The sequence below is a fragment of the Crinia signifera genome, chromosome 2 (assembly GCF_055691185.1).
Source record: "Crinia signifera chromosome 2, ASM5569118v1, whole genome shotgun sequence".
Taxonomy (NCBI): domain Eukaryota; kingdom Metazoa; phylum Chordata; class Amphibia; order Anura; family Myobatrachidae; genus Crinia; species Crinia signifera.
In genome coordinates this window covers 70084140-70107051 of record NC_139218.1, presented here as the reverse complement: position 1 = coordinate 70107051, position 22912 = coordinate 70084140, and the positions used below count along the sequence as shown (strand labels likewise).

Sequence of the window (22912 nt, the reverse complement as noted above, 5' to 3'; positions counted from 1 at the left end):
TTTGGTTCCTCCGATAACCATGTGTTTTTGAACAATTACAGATATGTTTATTGACAATAAAATCAGCCACTAATTGGATACCACAATAATAATCTCAATATACAAATGTTTTTATCAGCTGAAGCAGCTTTGAGGACAATAAGATATCCCACATAAAAATATGCTTTCCTCTTCTGTTTGGTCCAAAGTCTCAAAAAATTCTACAGTTAATCTCACGTGGCAAATAATTGATAATACATCTTACCTTTTTATTTATGCAGAAGAAAATAAACTGAATTGAAGTTTGTGAAAAGAAAGTGCAGCCTTGTTGCTTTTACTTTATTTAACAAAATAATCATTAAAGACAGCTGCTGATAATCATGCATACGCCATCATTTGATGATCAGCAATACCGCCTTTATGTAAAACCAGAGCATTTTCTAGTTGTGCATGAAGAATTCTTGCCTTTGTTAAGACCATGCCAAGGAGAAAATATATTTGTAATGATCTCATAGAAGCATTTGTTGCTACTCATCTGTCTGGAAAGGTTTATAAAGCTATTTCCCAACAATTTGAAGTACCTCGTCATTCTACAGTGAGAAAGGTTGTTTACAATTGGAGATCGTTGAAGACAGTTGCTAAGCACCACCAGATAAAGACTGAACTAAACTGGCTTGTAAAGAAGCGTAGGCAAGAGTAACCCGCCCTTCACTCCAAAATATCATTGCAAGTTGCATCTGAATGAAAAATAATTACGTCTGAACAATGTTTTCTATGTGCGAGATGTAAGTTGAGTTTGTTTGGTCTTAACTCATGCAGGTCATGTTTGCTGAGAACCCAACATTTTGTATAACCACATGAAGGGGAGAAGCTAGAACTATGTGGGTCCCATATCAAAATGCACTACTTAGAGCAGGTTGGGTGCTACTTTCTGATTCCAGTGGGTGACTTCTTTTTTTAGCAGTGTGATGCAGGCACATCTGCTCTTCTCACATAGGGCCAGATGCACTAAGCTTCACAACCAACCAATCAGCTCCTGTCTGACATTTTTCAAACACAGTCTGTGACATACCAGGTAGGAGCTGATTGTGACATACCAGGTAGGAGCGGATTGGCTGGCTGTTTATCACTCTCCTGTTCATCACTTTTTGAAGCTTAGTGCATCTGGCCCTTAAGCTGGGGAGAGGTATGGCCATGGCTCAGGGATGTCCAAGTAGGCTTAAGTAATGCCATGCCTTCTACCATAAGCAGTGAGGAGAGACTAAGCCACCCAGATAGCAGATGTGCCTTCAGCAGTTCAATGCAAAGAAAAGAGGAGCCACCCACAGGGATCACGAGGAGATCACCAACCCAGTGGCGTAACTATAGCTCCGCAGCCCCCGCGGTGGCGGGGGGGCGCAGAGAAAATGGGGGCGCCGCCGGGGGGGCTGCGGGGCTATAGTTACCCGCGGTCTGCGTCTCGCCCGGCTCTCTGTCGGGACCTTCCTGACGTCACGGTCCCGGCCGGCTCCTGCTGCAATAAAAACTGACAATTAGAAAATGGCTGCCCCCATACTGCAGACAGTTTTCTGTCTGCAGTATGGGGGCAGCCATTTTCTAAGAGTCCGTTTTCATTGTAGCAGCAGGAGCCAGCCGGGACCGTGACGTCAGGAAGATCCCGTCAGAGAGCCGGGCGAGACGACGCAGACCGCGGGTAAGAAGGGGGGGGCAGGTTAGGTGGGGGGCGCCGAATAAATGTGCGGCGGGGGGGCGCTGAATAGTTAGTTACGCCCCTGCACCAACCCCTTCTCCTCCTGAAGATTAGCCAACAGGCTCAAATAAACGTGAAAAACTCATGTCAACCTTTTGACTGTCAACCTTCCTATTGTCGACCTAATGCTTGTGTAGACCTTCCAACCAGTCGACCTTAGCCATGCCGACCCATTTCAGGTGTCGACCTAAGCTCTGTCAACAGTATTCCTTCAGTTATCGACCCAATGCATTTCGACCTAAATAGGGTTGGCCTACTGCACGTATTCCGTTTGATTAGTCAGCTAACAAAGACTATAATAAAAAATGGTATTAGCTACCAATTTCTTTTATTACCATATTACAATTGTTTGCGGTGGTTGCATTGTACTTTTTCTTTAATAAGCATCAAGTGAGTAAAGTGTAATGTAGTTACATGGCAAGAAATTGATAGTTATAATGCAGATATTTAGTTCACTTTATTAAAACATATTATGGGCCAGATGTATCAAGCTTCAAAAAATGATAAAATGGAGAGTGATAAACAGCCAGCCAATCAGCTCCTACCTGCCATGTTACAGGCTGGGTTTGAAAAATGACAGGTGGGAGCTGATTGGCTGTTTATCGCTCTCCACTTTATCACATTTGAAGCTTGATACATCTGGCCCTCAGTGTATTAGTTATAATGTTTCATGACAGTACAGTACTGGTGTTTTCTGAATTTCATAACACGTGTACTTGTCTCCCAGACTCTGAGAATTAATGTGTGCTACTGGAAAGAGAAGATTCCTGGGAGATCTGGACTCTTGCAGAACTTCCCTGCATTCCTGGGCGTAAATTTGAATGGAGATGAACACGAGGTCTATGGGCTACCCTCCCTGGAATATCCAGGGCTCTTAAAGGTGGGGAATCATTGCAAACCAAAGTGCATTTGTCACCATAGAAACAGAACATTTATGTCTATCAAGTCTGCCTCTTCTACTTGTAATCAGTGTATGCTCAGCCAGATACAATCGGAAATCCCACACAGGTTTGCTGTTCCATTCCTTTCATATTGTTCAACTAGATCATTTTCCTGTCACCATCTAGTTAACATAGTGTGGGTTTCTACATCAGCTGACAGTGATTAACTAGGCTTCCGGGTTTGGGTTTCTTAAAATACCTGTTGGGACCAGGGCCGGCGCCACCACTAGGCAGCTCTAGGCATTTGCCTAGGGTGCCGGCAAATGCCTAGAGTTCGCCCCTCACCCCCAGCATGGAGGGTTAGCGAACTGTGTAAAAAACTTGCGGTGCCGGCGTTCCTGCAGTACTGGAGCGGGCAGGGGTGTCCGTGCCGCTATGTGCGCGGCGGCGCGGGAAGCGCTAGTTATTTTCTATTCACTGCAGGGACCCCGCCGGCCGCCGCCAGCTTTATACACAATGACAGCGCCGCAGGTACCCCCGCGGCACGGACACCCCTGCCCGCTCCAGCACTGCAGGGACGCCGGCGCCGCAAGTTTTTTACACAGGTATCCCACCACCACCGCCCCCCCCCCGGCACCGGGGCGCCCCCACCCCGACTCGCCTGGGGCCTTGCACCGGCCCTGGTTGGGACCCCAAACAAGTGTCCCTATACCTTTCTAAGGTTATTGCAACCCTAATGTGTGCCATTAATACTTTCATATTTTATTGTAAATAGTATAGCGTGTCTCATTCATTTTAATTGACACCATATCTACCACTCTTTCAATGCGAAATGATGTACTAACTGCGCTCGTGGTATTTCTCCCACCAATCTGAGACAGTGGGTGACACTTAATAGAATGAGATATTTTTTAGTAAAAAAACCTGCAGAATTTGCACATTTTTCCCGAAATCGCCAATTTAAAAGGGTCGGATTTGTGGTAAAAATCACACTTTTTGCCGCAAAAATCGCACATTCTGACCTGTAAACTTTGTCTCACGCTTCAATTCGCATCCAGGTATTTCCCATTAAAAAGTATACAACTCGCAAATTTAAAAGTAAGTGATTTTTGGAAAACATTACCAAAAATCATAAAACAAATAGACCCAGGTCAACATGTCGAGTTTGACAGAAACATGCACATTGCGATCTGTGCATGGTTCTACCTCAAAAAAATGTGTAAAAGTAAAAAAAATGTAAAAAAAAGGCATGGGGTCCCCCCTCCTGAGCATAACCAGCCCCGAGCTCAAAGAACCGGTCCTGGTTTTAGAAATTCAGGGGTCAAAAAACAAAGGGGATCCCCAGGATTTCTAAAACCAGCACCAGGCTCAAGGGCCGGTCCTGGTTACCAAAATATGGGTGGGGAAATGAGTAGGGGTCCCCCGTATTTTCACAACCAGCACCAGGCCCACACAGCCAACAGGGTAATGCCACAGCCGGGGGAAACTTTTTATTCAAGTTCCCCCGGCCAAAGCATTCATACCCATGGCTGGTCAGCCCGGGCAGGGATCCTGGAGGAGTGGGGATCCCCCAATAAAGGGGTCCCCCCTCCAGAGTTACCCCTGCCCAGGCTGAAGCTCGGGGCAGTGGGCATCGGGCTGATAAATGGTTAATAATAGATTAAACTATTGTGTAATGTAATAGAACTAAAAGTCCCTGCAAGCCTGCACTGCATGCAGGGACTTGGAGAACCACAAGTCCCAGCATGTGGGGCATTAAGGGAATCCAAATGGGTACCTGTTGAGGGAAATTATACTCACATGCCCTCTGGTGTCAAACGCTTTGCTGCTCCGCCTGTCAGTAACCCGGCTGCACACAAGCTGAGATTGTTTACAATCTCGGCCCCTCCCACATACCCGTTGTTAGCCCCGCCCACCAGCCAATCAGAAGCAGCCTAAGCCGTTTTTTTTCTCGCAAATAGCACATGTGCATTAATTTTAATGACTAAAATTTGCACTTTATCGCATCACATCGCATTTTTCATGCCTCAATTCGCATTCCATTAAATAGTCGTTTGTTTTTGTTAAACTCGCGATTTCAATAAATGCTTTTTTGTGTGATTTTTTGGGAAAATAGTACCCTACAGTGTGTAATAAAGGGTTTAAAAAAAACCTTTTTATGTTCTTAAATGCTTCAATCATACTGTATCTTATGTTTCCGATTTTCTTTTATCACATAGTGCGTTATGTACTAATGGCATATCTGATTAGAAACGCAAAGGGCACCTCTCACAAAAAGAGCTGCACTTTGATCAGTGCCGATCACTGGACTTCCAGGTTTATGACCCGGTAGTCTGTGCATGCACAGAATGACACGGCAGCTGCAGGAGGTGCTGGTAGGGTGCAGGTATGAATCCTTTTACAAGACAATGAGGAACCCCCTTCTCCTCCCTTCCTCCCCGCACCTAAGCCCAGCATTCCTGGGCTTAGTACATATTGATAATGTTGTAAAAACCCTGAAAACTCTGTTTTACCATATTTTCCCATTAGTACATCCCACCCATAGTGCCTGCTGGTTCCTTATTAGTTACTGTATGCATAATCACAATTTTTACTCTGCGGTGGTTCCGAGAAGCAGTCCTCAAGGCAACCTAACAGTTCAAATTATATCTCTACTTGAGCACAGTTAGTTAAAACAGTATATTTTGCCTTGAGTACAGAGTTTGGGAACTATTGCCTTACTGTACTGTGTACATAGGATCATGGAATACAAAGTGTAGCTCCTGAATTTGGACATTATTTTATTGTGTAGCAATCTTCTATAACATTAATTTTTCTTCTCTTCTCAGATTTGTTTTCATGGTGGAAATGAGGCAGACCCTGAACAGCGGGAGTTTCCATGCAAACACCCCCAAATCCAGGATATACAAATACTTAGCAAATTCATCACTGAATACCTTCCTGGTTTGCACCCTGAGCCTGCAGTGGTAGAACAGTGCATGTATACCGTATGTATAAATGTTAATGTTTGGCATCCTAGGATTTTACAGAAATATTTTGTGATAAAACTGCAATGTTATATTGAAAAAGTACACAATAATGCATCCACATCTTATATTACTACAAAAGAGCAAAGACGTAGGAACTCTACTATTCTTACTGTAACTATTTCAGGTTGTTTTTATGTTTATCAAAGATACTGAAACAATGAGGCAGATGTATTAAGCCTTAACAAGAGATAAATGCCAGGGTGATAAAGAGAGAGAAACGTCCGGCCAATCACCTGCTAACTGCCATGTTACAGGCTGTGTTTGAAAAAAGTCAGTAAAGAGCTGATTGGCTGGACGGTTATCTTTCTTTATCACCCTTGCATTTATCTCTTGTTAAGGCTTAATACATCTGCCCAGAGGCGCTGGAACGTTTTTAGGTTGGGGGGGGCAAGATATAATCTCATTTTGGCGCCCCCTAAATTGCTATATGTTACCCCCGGGCACTATACACACTGGCAGCGGCATATATGCATGGGCATTATACACAGGGCAGCGGCATATATGCGTGGGCATTATACACAAGGCAGCGGCATTTACGCACGGGCATTATACACAGGGCAGCGGCATATACACGTGGGCATAATACACCGGGCAGCGGCATATACATGTGGCCAGAGACACCAGGACTGACATTAATCCAGGGGTTGTCATTTACTCGTAAAAAGTGGAAAAAGTGGCAGTGTCACCCCCAAACAGATTTATGTGATTATGTCTGATTATGATAATCAGACATAATTACATAAACCTGTTTGGGTGTGAATCCAGGGGTAAATGACAACCCCTGGATGTGTCAGTCACTGGGGAAGGGAGGGTGAGAGAAGCAGCATTGGCAGGCGCACATCTTCCCTGCCACCCGCCCGGCTATATTACTGATTAATCAGCTGCCCACCCGCCCGCCAGGCATGTTTCGCGCCCCCCCCCCCCCCAATTTGTAGTAGGTGAGGCTCCTGCTCCGTGAAAAGTGGGCACGGCCCAACATTATACCACACACCGTAATGCCCATTGCACATTTTAGCAAACTTTGTAATACCAATTACACATAAAGCCACATGCCATAATGACAATTACACATAAGGCCACACATGATGCCAATTGCATACTATAGAACACACCGTAATGCCCGTCGCATACTAACACACCGCAATGCCCGTCGCATACTAACACACCGCAATGCCCATCGCACACTATTTAACAAATCGTAATGTCCATTACACATTTAACACATAAGTGCCACTTACCTACATGCTCGGTGCCAGGGGCTTCATGCTCGATGCCAAGGGGGACTGAAATTGCTCGTTGCCAAGGGGGACTGAAATTTGCTCGCAGGGCGGGAAGGTGTGAGTAAATGATAGTGCAGAGCAGGGAGGGTGGGAGTGATAGTGCACAGCAGGGTGGGTGGGTGAGTGAGTGAGGATAGTGCACAGCAGGGTGGGTGGGTGAGGATAGTGCACAGCAGGGTGGGTGGGTGAGGATAGAGTGCACAGCAGGGTGGGTGGGTGAGGATAGTGCACAGCAGGGTGGGTGAGGATAGTGCACAGCAGGGTGAGTGAGGATAGTACACAGCAGGGTAGGTGGGTGAGGATAGTGCACAGGTGGGTGAGGATAGTGCACAGCAGGGTGGGTGGGTGAGGATAGTGCATGGGTGGGTGAGGATAGTGCACAGCAGGGTGGGTGGGTGAGGATAGTGCATGGGTGGGTGGGTGTTGGAGGATAGTGCAGAGATTAGTGCACCCCACCCCACCCACAGTCGGCAAAGCAGCAGCGGTGCTTTCCGCGCACCCCCTCCCCCCTGTCGCCGGGGTTGCCCGCTCCCGGCTCCCTGCTGTGCACAGTGCTGCTATTTAAAAGTCACTCACATCTGCCGCTGGACCGCGCTAGCCAATAGGCGCTTGCGGTCCAGCAGGCAATCAACTGGTGGCTACTGGACCGCGAGCGCCTATTGGCTAGCGCGGTCCAGCGGGAGATGTGAGTGACTTTTAAATATACCACGTCTCCTGGGGGCAGCGGGCAGCCGGCGGGGGAGCCGCACTGACTTGGGCACCTGAGCGGGCGTGATGGCTACGCCTCTGTCATTATTATCCGCCCGCCCGCCCTCCTATATTACATACCAGGCGCCGTGGATGGCTGCTGCTGCTGCCGCCGGGGAGATGTGTAGAAGACGCGCCCGCCAATCACAGTGTATGTGGAGGGGATGCGCCGGCAGTGATTGGCTGGCGCGTCTTATGCACATCTCCCCGGCGGCAGCAGCAGCAGCCATCCCCGGCGCCTGGTATGAAATATAGGCAGCCGGGCGGATGATACTTTTTTAATATAGGCGGGCGGGCGGGCGGCTGTAATATAGGCGGGCCGGACATACTGGCGCCTCAGTAATTTTGGGGGGGGCAAGCTGCCCCCTCGCCCCCCCCGTTCCGGCGCCACTGCATCTGCCCCATTGTTATTGTTTGATAAGGCAGTATTATACAATAGGGGGAAGTTTGTGTTGACATATTACATGTGATCAGGGATGGACTTTGGCCAAGACATGACCTATGCATCCTTTTGTAGCATCCAAGAAAAGGTGGATGATAATACATCACATTGGCATGGTCACATATCATAGGGGCCTGATCACACATCACTCAGACGTGCTACGAGTCACAGGGTGTGGCTTTGCTGCACACTCTGTTTTAGTACATTGACCAAGCAGAGTGCCAAGAGGCGGAGCTGCAATGCCTAGCTTTCAGGCGGTTAGATGTGCCAGGTGTTCATCCAACCATGCATGTCATAATAAACACTGAAATCCATATTTGTATATCTTACGTCTATCTCCAAACTACAGGTACTATGTCACATTTATATATGTTCCCTTTGGGAGCTATAGGTGGCAGGTGGAGGCTTCCAAGTAGATTTAACTTACCGCAGGGAGGAGAGGTAGGGGTACACATACATACTGTCAAGTGTCAAAGGCCTGGTACAGGAAATGGGGAGCTAATGTGGTCATCTGCCTTATAAACAAGGGTATTTCGTTTTATGACACTGAATACAGTATAAGGAGGTAACAATAATTGTAATACATTTGTTTAAAATTAGTTTCAAACTGCTATACCCAATAAAAAATAACAAAAAGGTAGATCTTAAGAAACCAGCACTCCAGGCTGATAAGGGGCATTCGCAGCGTTTCCTGGGTGTACCCACGAAAACATTGGGTGCGCCCAGGAAAACGCTAGGTGTTTCCATGCAAATGGAGGCGGCTTCCTGCCTTCCGTGGGCAGGCAGCTGATGTCACCAGATGTCAGCTGCCCATCCTGTTCACGGTCAGGGCGCCATTAATCAAGGCATCAGAGAGTCATTTAGATTAGCAAGCGCTTCTTAAATCATTCGATGGTCGGTGACCATCAAATGATTTCGGGTCCCCAAGCAAGGCTGTAAATGGATATTTATGCAAAACATCCATTCGCATGCCCGCGGGGACATTGGGAGGGCGAGCATTCGTGCGGCCGGCGGGCTGCATTAGTTGGATCGCAAAGCAGCAAAAAAATGCTGCTTTGCAAGTCAACCAGAATGAGGGCCATGATATACTTACAAACATCCAAAAATACAATAAACCATTTAATATTATACGAGCAATACAAAACAAAATTCAACATGACACTGTTGCAAACAGAATCAAAGCGACAAAATGATGTACACAGTGCAATGTTCCACAATCACTTCACACCACTGCGGCTGATGTGTATCCAGTAATTAGTAAGATCCACCCCTTGAACATTGATAGAGCAGCCGGGTGGTTATGAATACAGTGCACCAGTGATAAATTCCATGGTAGCACTAATGCCAAACTGAAGACAACATTTTGGGATTAGTACCCACTGGAGGGGGAAGTATGAGCTCGGTCCCATACCTGTTGATGCTTGCGCCTAATGCCAACACAACTGTTGCCACTGTTTCCTAAGAAACATTGGGGCAGATGTATTAAGCCTGGTGAAGAGATAAACTGGAGATAAAGTGGAAGGAGATAACGTACCAGCCAATCAGATCCCAACTGTCAAATTTTAAAACACAGCTGATTGGCTGGTGCGTTATCTCTTCCATGTTATCTCCACTTTAACTCCAGTTTATCTCTTCTCCAGGCTTAATACATCTGCCCCATCGATATGTTATGGCTCCTACCAAACACAGAATAAACTTAAGCACAGGAGAGCAACCCAATGTGCCATTCTGGTCCTAAAAACACCCCATTGCTCGCAACACTGATCAAGTTGAGATCTAAAAAATGATTAAAGAATGAGATAAATAATTTCCATTACTGTAATGAAATATAAAGAATTTGTGATATCGTTATTTATTTTTATTTCCTCTGCAGAATACTCCAGACAATAACTTTATTTTGGACCATCACCCACGTCACAAAAACATCATCATAGGTTCTGGATTTTCAGGTGAGTTGGAGCGGTGCAATCATTCATTTGAACCTGGTCTACTCACTTGACTCAATTATTGCATTCTTTAACATCTGCTCTTTTATAACAGGTCACGGTTTCAAGCTCTCTCCGCTAGTAGGGAAGATTTTGAGTGAGCTCGCGATCGGGAAGCAGCCATCATATGATCTTAATCCATTCCAAATCAGTAGATTTAAAACCCCAGTGCAATCATCATTGTGATACAGCATTAAGAAAAAAAAAAAGAGGATACATTTGTGATATCATCACCTTCTTTTATAGGGTGCAACAATGTATTACATGTTATGGAATTTCTATATTAAATGGACTATTTACCTACAATTAACAACAAAAAGTGCGGTTACAGTCTGTCAAAACATATATTTCAAGAAGCTTGAGAATCTTTAAGAATGATTTTGGTCCAGGAAAGATCGACATAACTATGATTTTGGCCATGGTGATAAGATGATCCAGGTTTTAATACATTCACAGAATCATGTCTTCTCAGTATGGCTGTACATGGTATAAAATTAATAAACCATGCCACTGGTTATGTTCCTGGGCTGTTCATAGTGTTAATGCATCCACTGGTGTGTTCAGATTCTATGCCACTTTATCATGCTCTTACACATATATTTCCAACAAATAGGAGGGTGCACACCAATTCACACCAGGAACCCAGTGGCAGGACATGATGAGCACCCTATGTCCATAGATGTCCAGTAGAACACTAGGGGGGAGGATTTTATAGGATGAGAGATTCAGAAAGTGAGAGATTTGGTAAGAAATCTACAGTTTTTTTAAAGCGGCAATCACTTACACTGCAAAATCAAACTGGTTTTGCAGTGTAAATGATTGCCGCTTTAAAAAAAAATGGAGATTTCTTACCAAATCTCTCACTTTCTGAATCTCTCATACTATTAAATTTCAACCCAAAATTTCTAGCATAGAACTCTAGTAGAAAGTTATTCCAGTATAGTGTAATTGAGCACAATTCAGTGCAGGAAACCCCTCAGCTTCTTGTAACAGGTATTTTCTGATGGTGGGTGGCATACCGTATTTAATTAAGGAGAAGCTATACTTTTAGGTTATTGGAAATTTGTATGTTTCATTGGAAAACAAGTTTTATATGTTTTATCAGACTAACTGCTACTGCTACATCAGCTGAAGGCTGCCTGCTGTTAGATAAAGCAAGTTGTCTTAATAAACGGAATCCAATTATGAGAAGTTGTTTTGGTATAATGTATTTTAGATCTAATGAGTTTACTTTTATTATATAGTTAATCAAAATTCTCTTCGCTGGAACTTATTTAGAATTAAATTTCATTGTTATTGAACTTTTCCATAATAAATGATTTAGAAAAGAAAAACGTCCTATATAAATGTACCAAGATCCATCAACACCACCAAATAATTCATGATTATATTATAAATATTTCTCACATTGGACCTGCAGTTTACTCCCTGAATTTCCATTTATTATACAATGTGCAGATTATAGGCCACTCACATTTTTTTTTTTGCAGCTCTAAATATTCAATAATGGTAAAAGAAAAATAGAAAATGAAATTAAGTGGAAAAATGTTCACCATGGATGGATACAAAGTACATTGAAAGCAGTCAGGTGAAGTTCCTGCAGCAGCTACGTATTTTCAGTTGCAGATATTATAATTGATAGAAAAGGGTCACAGTGACTTTGACTGTGGATGTAGTACTTGGTAGGTAGGTGCCATAATAACAATAAACATGTCAATATTTCCTGAGGAGCAGTGATCGCTCTGGAGGTGGGGCTACAGCACATTTTAAAATTCAAATAGAGGAGCCACACCAACTGCCATCCCAAACTCTGCCATATATTGCTACCCGCCACCCTCCTAGTACCGCACCCTCCTAGTACCGCTAGTCTTTTTCTAGCCTTCCTCATGAATGGCAAGATCATACTGTCCCTTCTTCCCAAAACATAGTCTTCTGGGGGTATTGAATATGTGCCAATATTTCCCGACAGGGGAAATATAGTCACTCGCCTATTCAATGCTGCCGTTTCTGACAGCATTGAAGGCAGATTCCTACAAAACAGATCAAACAAGTCTGATCTGTTTTGTCGGAAAAAGCCACGCATTGTCGAATCCATGGGCAGTTTTTGACAATCTGCGGCCATTTTCACCCATCCGCCCAGTTTCCAACACTCGACAGCCGGAACATTGAATTCCGGCTGTCAAATTATAGTTGAGCTGAGCGAAAACAGGCCGAGATTCCGACTGTTGGGACCTTCTGACAGTCGGAATCCCATATTGAATGCCCCCTCGTGTTACCTGTATCTCAATCATCAGCTTCACACCCCACACATCTGGGGGGGAGGGTTAACTAAAATGGGAGTTCTTTTGAAGTTGTGACGTTGCCCAACCAATCATATTTTACTTGGTATGTATTTAGCGCCTTCCAGAAGATAATAGGTACAATCTGAATGGTTGCTCATAGCAAGATCCCATCTTCAATAGAACTCTGATCTCCTATATTAGTAAATAAACCCCATCAAGTCTTGTCCTTTACTACTTAGAATTTTTTTTTTAAATTACCCATTCCTCACTAAGGACATCACCAAAAGCCTTAATTGCCTCTCATTATCTCCCATCTTTGCTACTGCAACCTCATGCTATCCGGCATTTTCCTCATCTGCCTTTTTTCTTTACAATCGGTCAGAAATGCTGTGAAAAAAATGATCTTCCTCTCTCGCCGCTCTATTCACAAAAACCTATGCTAACAGTGATGCTTTACTCTGCTCATTTATATTAGAAGTCATTATAGATAAATTGGGCATTAAAAAAAAAGTTGATTAAACCGCAAATTGCTTAAATTATCTTAAATTACCTATTGTCCCAAGTTAGACTGAGCAGCTACTGAATGATTTCCTGAGGAAACAAATTTTGCCGTTTTGATGATGCAAATTCAAATTGTATCTGATCTGTGGCAGTTTACAAGAGCTTAAATCACATCTTAAAATCAAATACAAAATACAGGCTATTCATAGTATCTGGAAAGATCTATCAAAGTTGTTTTAACAGGCTTGGCGGGTGACTGTAGCTCTAGAGGCAGGTTCTTGGTCAAATTTTCAGACCCGCCATAGTAGACCAAGCCTGATCTCTAAACTGTTCAAAAACTGAAGAGAGGGCAGAGTTATTATTATTATTATTATTATTATTATTATTATTATTATTATTATTATTTTACCTTCTATCAGAAGATATAGCTTAAGCCAGTGGTTCCCAAACTGTGTGCCGTGGCACCCTGGGGTGCCTTGGGGGACTTGCAGGGGTGCCCTGGGATGGTGGTCCAGGACCAATTCAAGTTTTTTAATGTCCATTATAAATCAAATTGTGGACAAACAGAATTGAAACCTGTCCATTACCACATAACTGATCCTACATATAACATATAAACACAATGTATTTAACTTAATATTTGTTTCTGACTTTCTCAATGAGAAACCTTTAGTCTAAGGGTGCCGCGAAAACATTTCTGATGTTTCGGGGTGCCGTGATTTAAAAACTTTGGGAACCCCTGGCTTAAGCAATAAAAAGTTTAGCAGGACAGAATAGAGCAGGTTTTGTTTTGTTACAAATAAAAGCAGCAAACTGGGCTTAGTACATTGACAGATTTGCTTGCTAAAAAAAAGTCTGAATTTTGTTTGGATATTGGGCAATCACCGTTTATTCACTTAGATGTGCGATTTGCACATTTTACAGACTGCAAAGCAGGATAAACCGCGCACTAGCAAAAATACCTCTTAGTAGTCCCTGTCCACAGTGCTGAAGTTTCCGTTCTAACCAGCAACAGTTTTCATGTAAATGCGCTCCCCAGTGTCACCGTGGCCCATGTAATTGGATCTACTGTATGCAACACAGCAAAAACTGAATTAATCTTTGGAATGGCAACGCCATGTCATTTTATATATTTACTTGTGATTTATTAAGAGTATCCTGTACACTTGACCAGTTTAAGGGGTAATTAGGACTGAAGTTATGAATTACAGTTCCGAGCTCTGGTCATTTATAATCCCAGATAATGAATAAATCCAGCAATTGATTCCATCATTAGCATAAAGCCGCTTAGATGATTTCCGTAAGTGAGCGCTCTCTTCTGTAGTGTTCCCCAGATGTGTACTGTTTGTACCACTGAGAGCAAATGCTGACATTAAATCCACATCTTCTAGCTCATAGTCATAAATTTTATTTATAAGACTCCGAGAAAGCTACGAGGATAAACCTATATCTCTCAGCTTAGCAAAATAGATAGTGTTTAAACTACATGTAAAGAATTCCCTTTGCTACACTTTAATTATACATAGCAGCTGTGTAAGAACGATGAAAGCAAAAATGCATGTTTACAAGGAGAGGTTACTGTATATTCCTGATTCAGGCATATTTTTCTCTCCATAACTTCATTAGCACTTTCTCTCCTTTATGTATCATCTTCTCTCCTCCGTTCCATCCTTTAATGGATTCCAAACTGAATTCCATATTAGTGTCTTCCTGCAGGTTTCCCGCATCGGGAATTTATCCCATTAATAGCCCCACTCTACACCATGCCTCTTGCTGGTAGATTTCACGGCCTAGTCACACTGAAAATGTCCTGATTTCACGCGTTGCAGCAAAATGAAAAGAAGCAAATTCCTAATGGAAACTCTCTTGTGTGGACTCTCACCATCCGGCGAAGGTTATTCACTGCGGCTAATGTCTGGAAAATGACAAAATGGCATATCATGTAAAATTACACACGTACTAAAAAATAAAGATGCAAGGATATTGTCTACAAAACCATTATCCTGCCACAAAATGGTATTACATTGCATCATTTCATCCTAAATAAGTGGGATATTGCAGATATGAGCATTAATAGTAGGAAAGACCTTATAGTCCGGGAGTCATATATGTATAAATATAATACAGTATATTAATCTTATCTTATTTTTATTTCTATTTCTAGTATCATAACTGTTTTGTGTATTTTCTTGTCTTTTTTTAGTTTTGTATCCTTATTTTTATTTTATTTTTTCACTCTTTTTTTTATAATTTTTTTTTCTATTATTTATATTATTTTAAATTGTATTATTTCATTGTACCATTCATTTCTACTTCCTACTTTTACTCTCCACCATTTGTAAGCATAACATTCCATAATTTTTCAATTCCAACGTATTTTTTTTTAAACCTTTTAACCAAGTTTACACTGGACCAAAAGGAACAGGAGAGTTGGCAACCAAAACAACGACTTCTGTTTTTTGTTGTTATTTGTTATATACATTAAGAGCAACCAGAAAATGTCTCCTACATCCTTGACAAATAATTTCATATGATTCTAAATGCATTGGGCTGAACAAAAAAGATCATCAGAGAAGAGCATGACCACAGTCGTAGACTAAACTCCAGCACCTGACGGGCCAGTGCTCTATTCAGAGTTCAGCAAAAGCCAACGAGAACGGTGCTGCATTTCTCAACCACAGTAGGGTAAGCTAGAGATCGCCAGCAGCGCAGCTACACTGGGCAAAAGCATACTCTGCAAAGACAGTATGACAAGCTGCACACATTTTTTACTTTTTACTGTTTATGCTTTCTTTTTTTACTCCGTATCCCTTACATTTACCTTGTTAATATTTAATTTAACTTAAATATTATTTTTGGGATTATTTTGTATTTTCATTTTATTTATTCATTCATTTTTTATTTTTATTTTTTTTACTACATTTTGACACAACTCGTTGGTAACACATGCAGTGGACACCGCTGTACCTTTTCAGAAATGTCAAAATTTGTCAATTGCTTTAGGCATTCTCCACAAAAGCCATGGAAACATCAAAACAAGTCTCCTTACAAATATAACTGAAACCACCACAATTTAGGAGAAGATACTCGCAAAGTAAGTTAAACCTATTGTTTCCTATATAACCACTATACCAACTACAAAGAGCTTCCCGGCACCATGGAAAATAACACTCAAGGTGAGTTAGTCAAAACAACACAGTGTAAACAGTTATTATACTGACATTGCAATAATGTCAAAACGCAACGTGTCACATTCTCAGAAGGTGAAATTTTGAGGTTTTCAGTATGTCAACATTAGGGCTAGTCTGCAAGCCAGAGGGTTACACTACGTGGAGGGAGGAGACATTAGATGCTAGGGGAGGACAGGTCTTATGGATAGCCTACAAATACCTACCATAACTCCATAGAATAAAATGGGGATACAGATAAAATTGGATACAGAAATCCTGCCAGCCACCAATCCTGGTATTTCAGGCACTGGTAAAACATACACATAAGGGAAGCATCTACTGTATGTTGAGGGCTGAACCAACAATCTAAACAATGTTTGCTAATGAACTTACTAAGTGTTAGAGAAGTAAAAAGTGCCTTCTGATCCAGAGGTTATGGTCTCATGACCGCTGGGACCCAGAAGACTTTGCTGTCGCCACCAGCAGCAGGTTGGTCACCACAGGGCTGGGTGAAATGTCAAAATACTAACATTTCAATATACAGTATTATCACTCTCTGCATAATGAAAGTTGACATGGTCAAAACTAACATTATGACCTTGCCAACATTCTCACATTGATATTTCAGACCCAACCCCACAAAAAGAATGTAAATAACACATGCTATCACTGAAATGGTGTACAACATCCAATAGCACTCTAATGAGGACACAAAGGATATGGGTGCAGTGTGAAAAGAGGAGGAAATACTGTCTTATTAAATGTGTCTTATTAAATGTGGAGCAGTGAGGGATAATCTGTAATTAGTCTGTTGGGACTAACACAAGTTATGGCCAATTATTTCTTACTTGCTTTAGCATTATTAGGCTATTGCATCTCATTATGGTATTTTTCTGGCTCCTGCAAGATTTGGTTTTGTTCCAAAAAGAACCATGACATATTTCCATGTGCATTACCTTTGACTCTTTAGAAAATCATTTGAAATTGAATTTCTCATACTGTACTGTACTGTTCTAAACAGAAGGACAGAGGGGGTGCCTCATGGTGCAATAGACAGATTATTAAAACAATAACCCACAGGTAGTACTTGCAGCATGTACTCCCTCAGGCATAGAACCACATGGCATGTGAATATATCTACCACTGGCACAGCTGCAACCTCTCATCCGCAATGTGCTCTAAAGTGACCATGGCCTATTCTAATGTCTATATGCATGACTATGAGCAACGCTACATTTTCCCTATGTTTGGAGCAAACATCTAATTTTATAAATTTTTTATCAATGATGTTTTCCTGATTTAGACCTCCACTAAGGAATGTCACAAACCGGTCTTGCTGTTTTCCGGTAATGACCTGGGTGAGCCAGTGGTCGGCGCAGGGAACTGGAAGCTGGGTGGTTTAAGATAATGGTAACTCATGCACAGAGATGCGATGGGAACTACTGCTGGATACACAGAGAATTAGCATAGACCAAGACAGAGGCGCGGAGTCTAACCCACCAATGGTTTTCACCAGTGACCCCTGCAAAGGGATATGGTCTTTGCTGCACCTGACGGGCAGGTCATGGCCCTCTGCCCGGGATTCTCTGTGGTGAACTGGAATAGTGCTCAGAGGAATATGGAGTCAAAATGATGTGTGTGTATATATTTTTATATTTATATAAACACACACACAGATATGTTCAGACACCCCCCCCCCCCCCCAGCCCCCGCACCCAATTAAACTCTTACATTTAACACTGCAACTGGTCCCTCTCTTGGTAAATAATGTCAATGAACTTGCAAGAAGCCTGTCCCATCTGGATTCAAGGGTGGGTGCGCAGGTCACTTACCATCAATCCTTCCAGGGTCTGTGGTCAGAGTAATCTGCCAATAAATCTTCCGAAACTTCAGGCAGTGTTCTGGGCCCTTTGTCAGGCTCAGCCATTACTGCTGGGCCACCCATTTCAACTTTAATCTGATAATGCAACGACCATCGTCTACATCAATCACCAGGGCGGCACTTGGGCAGCTGCATCTTCCAATGGGCAGAACGGACCATTCTGGCTCTCTCAGCGATTTTAATACAAGGAGTCTGGAATAGGGAAGTGGGCTTTCTCAGCAGCCAAACAATGCATGCTGGTGAGTGGGCTTTACATCAGGGCATGTTTCAAATGCTAGTACGTTGTGGGGTGTTCCAAAGGTGGACTCACTGGTATCTCATAACAACTTCAAGGTCCGCTTGTATGGGTCATTTTCAAAGAGGGAAGTCCCTCTCTCAAAAATGCTTCCAGAGACATAAAGCAGATACTGCTATCTTGAGGATGGGGTTAACCAACAGATTTCACTCATCGCTACCCATAGTGGAACGTCTTTGTTGTGCTAAGCATCTTCTGCCATATGACATAAAAAAGGAAAAGTGGATGTGGACACATCTGTAGGGACCAGACCATAGTACCCTATAAGAAAAATGGGAACTGCACCCTAAAGTGCTAATTAACCTTTTACAGGAGATTTCTGTGACATCTCCTTTAGTAAGATACTGGAACATGCTGTAGCCAGGAAATCATGCAGAAACTGTAGTTGAAACAGTATTTTATTTTAAAGGTGCTTGTAAATAGACCCTCTATTTCGGCATGTACCCAAGCCAGACACATAATGGCCAGTAGCTAAAGCATGACATTAAAGGGCTGTTATATAAAGGTTACCTATAGTTAGCTCCAATGGACATGTTTTATGCAAATTTTTTATCAAAACTAAACCAGAGTTTTTAAATCACTATCCATACTCCCTCACGCTAAAAAACACTAAAAGCATTATTTTAATATGAGATTTACCTACATAAATCAGAAGTCTCATGTTCCCTATATTTGTTTAATAATTACTAGCTGAGTTAAGGAACACCTCCACTGCTCATTTCCAAGCACTATACCACCTTCCGCCAGCCACTACTTTTACTAACCTCAAGCACACTCCTAATTTCTAGATAACTCTGCATCCTGGCTCCATCACTTGCCCTCTTATGGTCTTTCCTCTATTATCTGTCTACTTTCTTATAGGCTGGATAGCCAATAAGATACCATTTTGAGACCCAGGCAAATTTTTTCTCTACTCTAAACTCCTTAACCCAACATAGTAATTTAGTCTCTCCCATTGGATCTCCTCACTCCCCATGTGATCTGTTCTTCATTAATCTTTGTGATATTTCTAAATACTGTACTACTCATTCCCCCTGTCTGACCATCATCTGCTCTCTTTTAACTTATCCTTCTCTGCTTCTCCACCTCTACCATCTGAGGCTACAATCACTAAACAAAACTTTAAGGCTAAAGACACCATTTTCTTATCCTGTAGGAAATCACTCTCTTAGGCAGACTTCCTCCATTTCAAATGCCATCCTAATTTGCTTCCCTTTCCCTCTTTAAACTGTCCTATTTCAAGAACTTTTTCTTTACCTTCTTTGCCAGTCTTCAAACCCCACAATTGTAAACTCCCTCCTCTGCCCATCCTAGCCTTCCCTCATTGCTTCACACTCTGCCCTTGACTTTGCCACCTACTTGATATCTAAAATGAACTCCATATATCAGAACCACACATTTAACAAGACCTTCAGCACATCCTTTCCCTGATAACCCTACCTTACCATCATAACAACTCAGAAATCTTTCTGCCCTGTATCTGGAAATGAGGTCATTGTCCTCACATAGTCCTCCCACCATTTTCTCTCCCCAATTAACAGTATTCCCTCACTCCACCTCCTTCTCCTCCGCTATCTCTCTACAGTACTTTTTCCTGATCACATCTGGCCAACGTCCTCATTATTTTCATCTTAGACACTGTCCTCTCTGTCTTTAAGCATACCCTTGTCACCCCCCTATTTTTAGAATATGTACACTTGATTCTAACACTCTCTCCAACTGACTCATATCTCTCCTCTCTTTTGCCTCCAAACCCTCACAAAAACTCATCAAAGATGTCCCTGCTGCCAAATCCAAGAGCCAATTCTCTGCACATTTTCCTTGAGCTCTCTGCTGTTTTTGGCACCTTTTGTAAATCTTCCTATCACTTGGATTGTATGATGCTGTCCTTACCTGGCTGGCTGCCAACTTCTCTGATTATTTGTTTCTGTCTCCATTTATGACACCACTCTCTCCCCACTCCCGCTAACAGCAGGTGTTTCCAGAGATTCACCTAGATTACTCATAGTCTCTACACCACCTCTCTGGGCACCCTCATCAGCTCCTATGGTTTCCATTACCACCTTTATGCTGATGATACCCTAATCAATCTCTCCTCCCCCGATCTATCCCCATCTCTCCAGTCCAAGGTCTCCGAATGCCTCACGGCCATCTCAGCCTGGATGACCCAACGCTTCCTGAACAACCTGTCCCAACCTGTCCCAAAGCCATCAGTTTTGGATTCCAGATTGGGTATCCTTGTTGATCCTGTTTTTAGAAGCAAATTGGCTCTCCAACCACCTGTGGTTCCACCAGTGGCCCAGTGGGATCTCTCCTGGTTCATCGATCTCTGCAGTATGCTCTGTTTGAGACTTTAGAGGAGGTAGATCTATGATGGCTTTCCTGGAAAGTAACGTTTCTTCTGGCTATCTCTTCTGCCTAATGGGTGTTGGCTCTCAATGACTTGTCTTGATGATCTCCCTTTCTGATATTTCATTCAGACAGGACAGTTCTTTGTACCTGGTTACATTATATGCCTAAATTAGTCTCCAGATTTCACCATAATCAGGAGATTGTTGTGCTTCCCTTCCTGGAGGCTTCAGAGACAGATGCTTCTCTAAACATTGTCAGGGCTTTGCGCATTTACAGTATTCAGCAGTGGTTCCAAAACTGTGTTCCTAGGCACCCTGGGGTGCCTCAGGACACTTGCACGGGTGCCTTGGGTTGGTGGACCAAGATCAATTCATATTATTTATGGTCAATGTACCAGGCAAAACCAGTGCTGGTGGCTGCCAATCATAACATATGTGGACAAACAGAAGCAAATCCTGTCCCTCACCATATAACTGTGACAATGTACTTAATTTAATTTTTTTTTTCTGAATTTCTCGATAAGAAGCATTTGGCCTAGGGTTGCCTTGAAAATATTTTGATACTCTAGGGCATGGGTCCTCAAACTGCGGCCCTCCAGATGTTGTGAATCTACAAATCCCACGATGCCTTGCCACAGTTTTAACACTCCCTTATAGCAAAACTGTGGCAAGAAATGCTGGGATTTGTAGTTTCACAACATCTGGAGGACCGCAGTTTGAGGACCCATGCTCTAGGGTGCCGTGATTCAAAAAAGTTTGGGAACCACTGGTATAGACCAGTGGTTCCCAAACCACTGGTCAGACGCATTGTTTGTTATATATGATTCCAAGTGGGGGTTGATAAGCCGTCAAAGAGGCTTTGTTTAGATCCCTCTGTTCAATGGTTCGCCAGGCATATCTTTCTGCTCAGCTTCCTCTTCCTGTGGGAGTTACAGCTCATTCCACCTGCTCAGTTGTTACTTCCCTGTGTGGCACGCTGAGGAGCTTCAGCTGAACAGCTCTGCATGTTGGCCACTTGGTCTATGGCCCAGACTTTCATGCAAGTCTATGCATTTGACACATTCATGTCAGCGGACGCTCAATTTTGTTGGAATGTCCTTTACGCAATCCAGGAGTGCCCTCAACCCTTGAGAGACAGCTTTAGGGTGTCCAAACATATTTATTTATTTTATTTATTAACAGTTTCTTATTTAGCGCAGCATATTCCATTGCGCTTTACAACAAACTTACAAACAAACAAACAAGATACAACAAACTGGGTATTTACAGAGAGTCAAAGGTAAGAGAACCCTGCTTGCAATCTATAGGGAAATAGGCATTGATACACAAGGACAGATATTCTTTATTGCATAAGGTCCACCAGAATGCAAAGGTTCCTGGGGTGCTGTATGATACGGTGACCCAGTAGTTTCGCCAGGGGTCAGGAGGATGGAAAATTTTAAAAAGAAATAGAGAGGATATGTGTGGCCTGTATAGTGGGGATATGATTGGCTAGGAGCGGTATATGAAGGTTAAGTGGCTGGTTCTGGAATTTGATAAGCTTGCCTGAAGAGGTGTTTTCAGGGTACGCTTGTAGGTTTCCTCCTGTTCCCCTACTGGACGAAAAAGAAAACAGGATTTATGGTCTAAAGCTGACCATACATCTAAAGATCGATTGTCAGATTGGGCTGGTTGGAACAAAATCCTGGTAATGGATGAGAGCAAATAACAGTTGCCCATTTGCTTTAAAAAGTTGAAAAACTGCCAAATACTGTCATTCAGCTAATACCAGGTTTCTGCTCCAACCAGCCCAATTGGACAATCGATCTGTAGATGTATGGTCAGCTTTACCTGATAAATGTAAGAAAAGAAATGTATGCCATTCTGTAACCGCTATGGTTTGAATACCGGGCTGAGAAAGAAGAATTGTCACAGCTGCTGAGTTGGAACTGGCAAAGCTTCGAATTGGCAGGAACTTGTACATGGACCTTCACTAGATGCTGCAGACAGCTGACTGAGATCAGTAGTTCTCTGCTTAGGCAGTAGCAGATAACAGGAACTACACTAGAAGTTGCTGATAGCTGGCTGGAACAAGTAGTACTCTGGATAGGCAGGAGCAGATAACAGAAACTACACTAGATATTGCTGAAAGCTTGCTGAGACCATTAGTTCTATGGCTAGAAAGTAGCTAATAACAGAATTTTAGCTCAGAGCTCATTTTAGCTCAGAGCATCTGGAATGAGGAGGAGCAACATGGACCTGGTAGCTGACATCAAAGAACCCGAGACCCCTGCCCAATGCAAGTGACACTGTACAATGTTATGTGCCAGGGAATTGAGATTTCTTGCTTTCCTCATTT

General features: G+C 42.8%; 1 protein-coding gene across 1 annotated transcript in view; it reads left to right on the top strand.

Moving 5' to 3' along the window:
* Positions 1-10853, top strand: part of PIPOX (pipecolic acid and sarcosine oxidase) — a 45384-nt gene extending 34531 nt beyond the window's left edge. The window contains exons 5-8 of the mRNA XM_083172347.1: positions 2457-2609; positions 5439-5597; positions 9982-10057; positions 10149-10853. Of these exons, the coding sequence (XP_083028473.1) occupies positions 2457-2609; positions 5439-5597; positions 9982-10057; positions 10149-10279 (519 nt within the window). The 3' untranslated portion in view covers positions 10280-10853. The remainder of the gene's footprint in view (positions 1-2456; positions 2610-5438; positions 5598-9981; positions 10058-10148) is intronic.
* The last annotated feature ends 12059 nt before the right edge of the window (positions 10854-22912 follow it).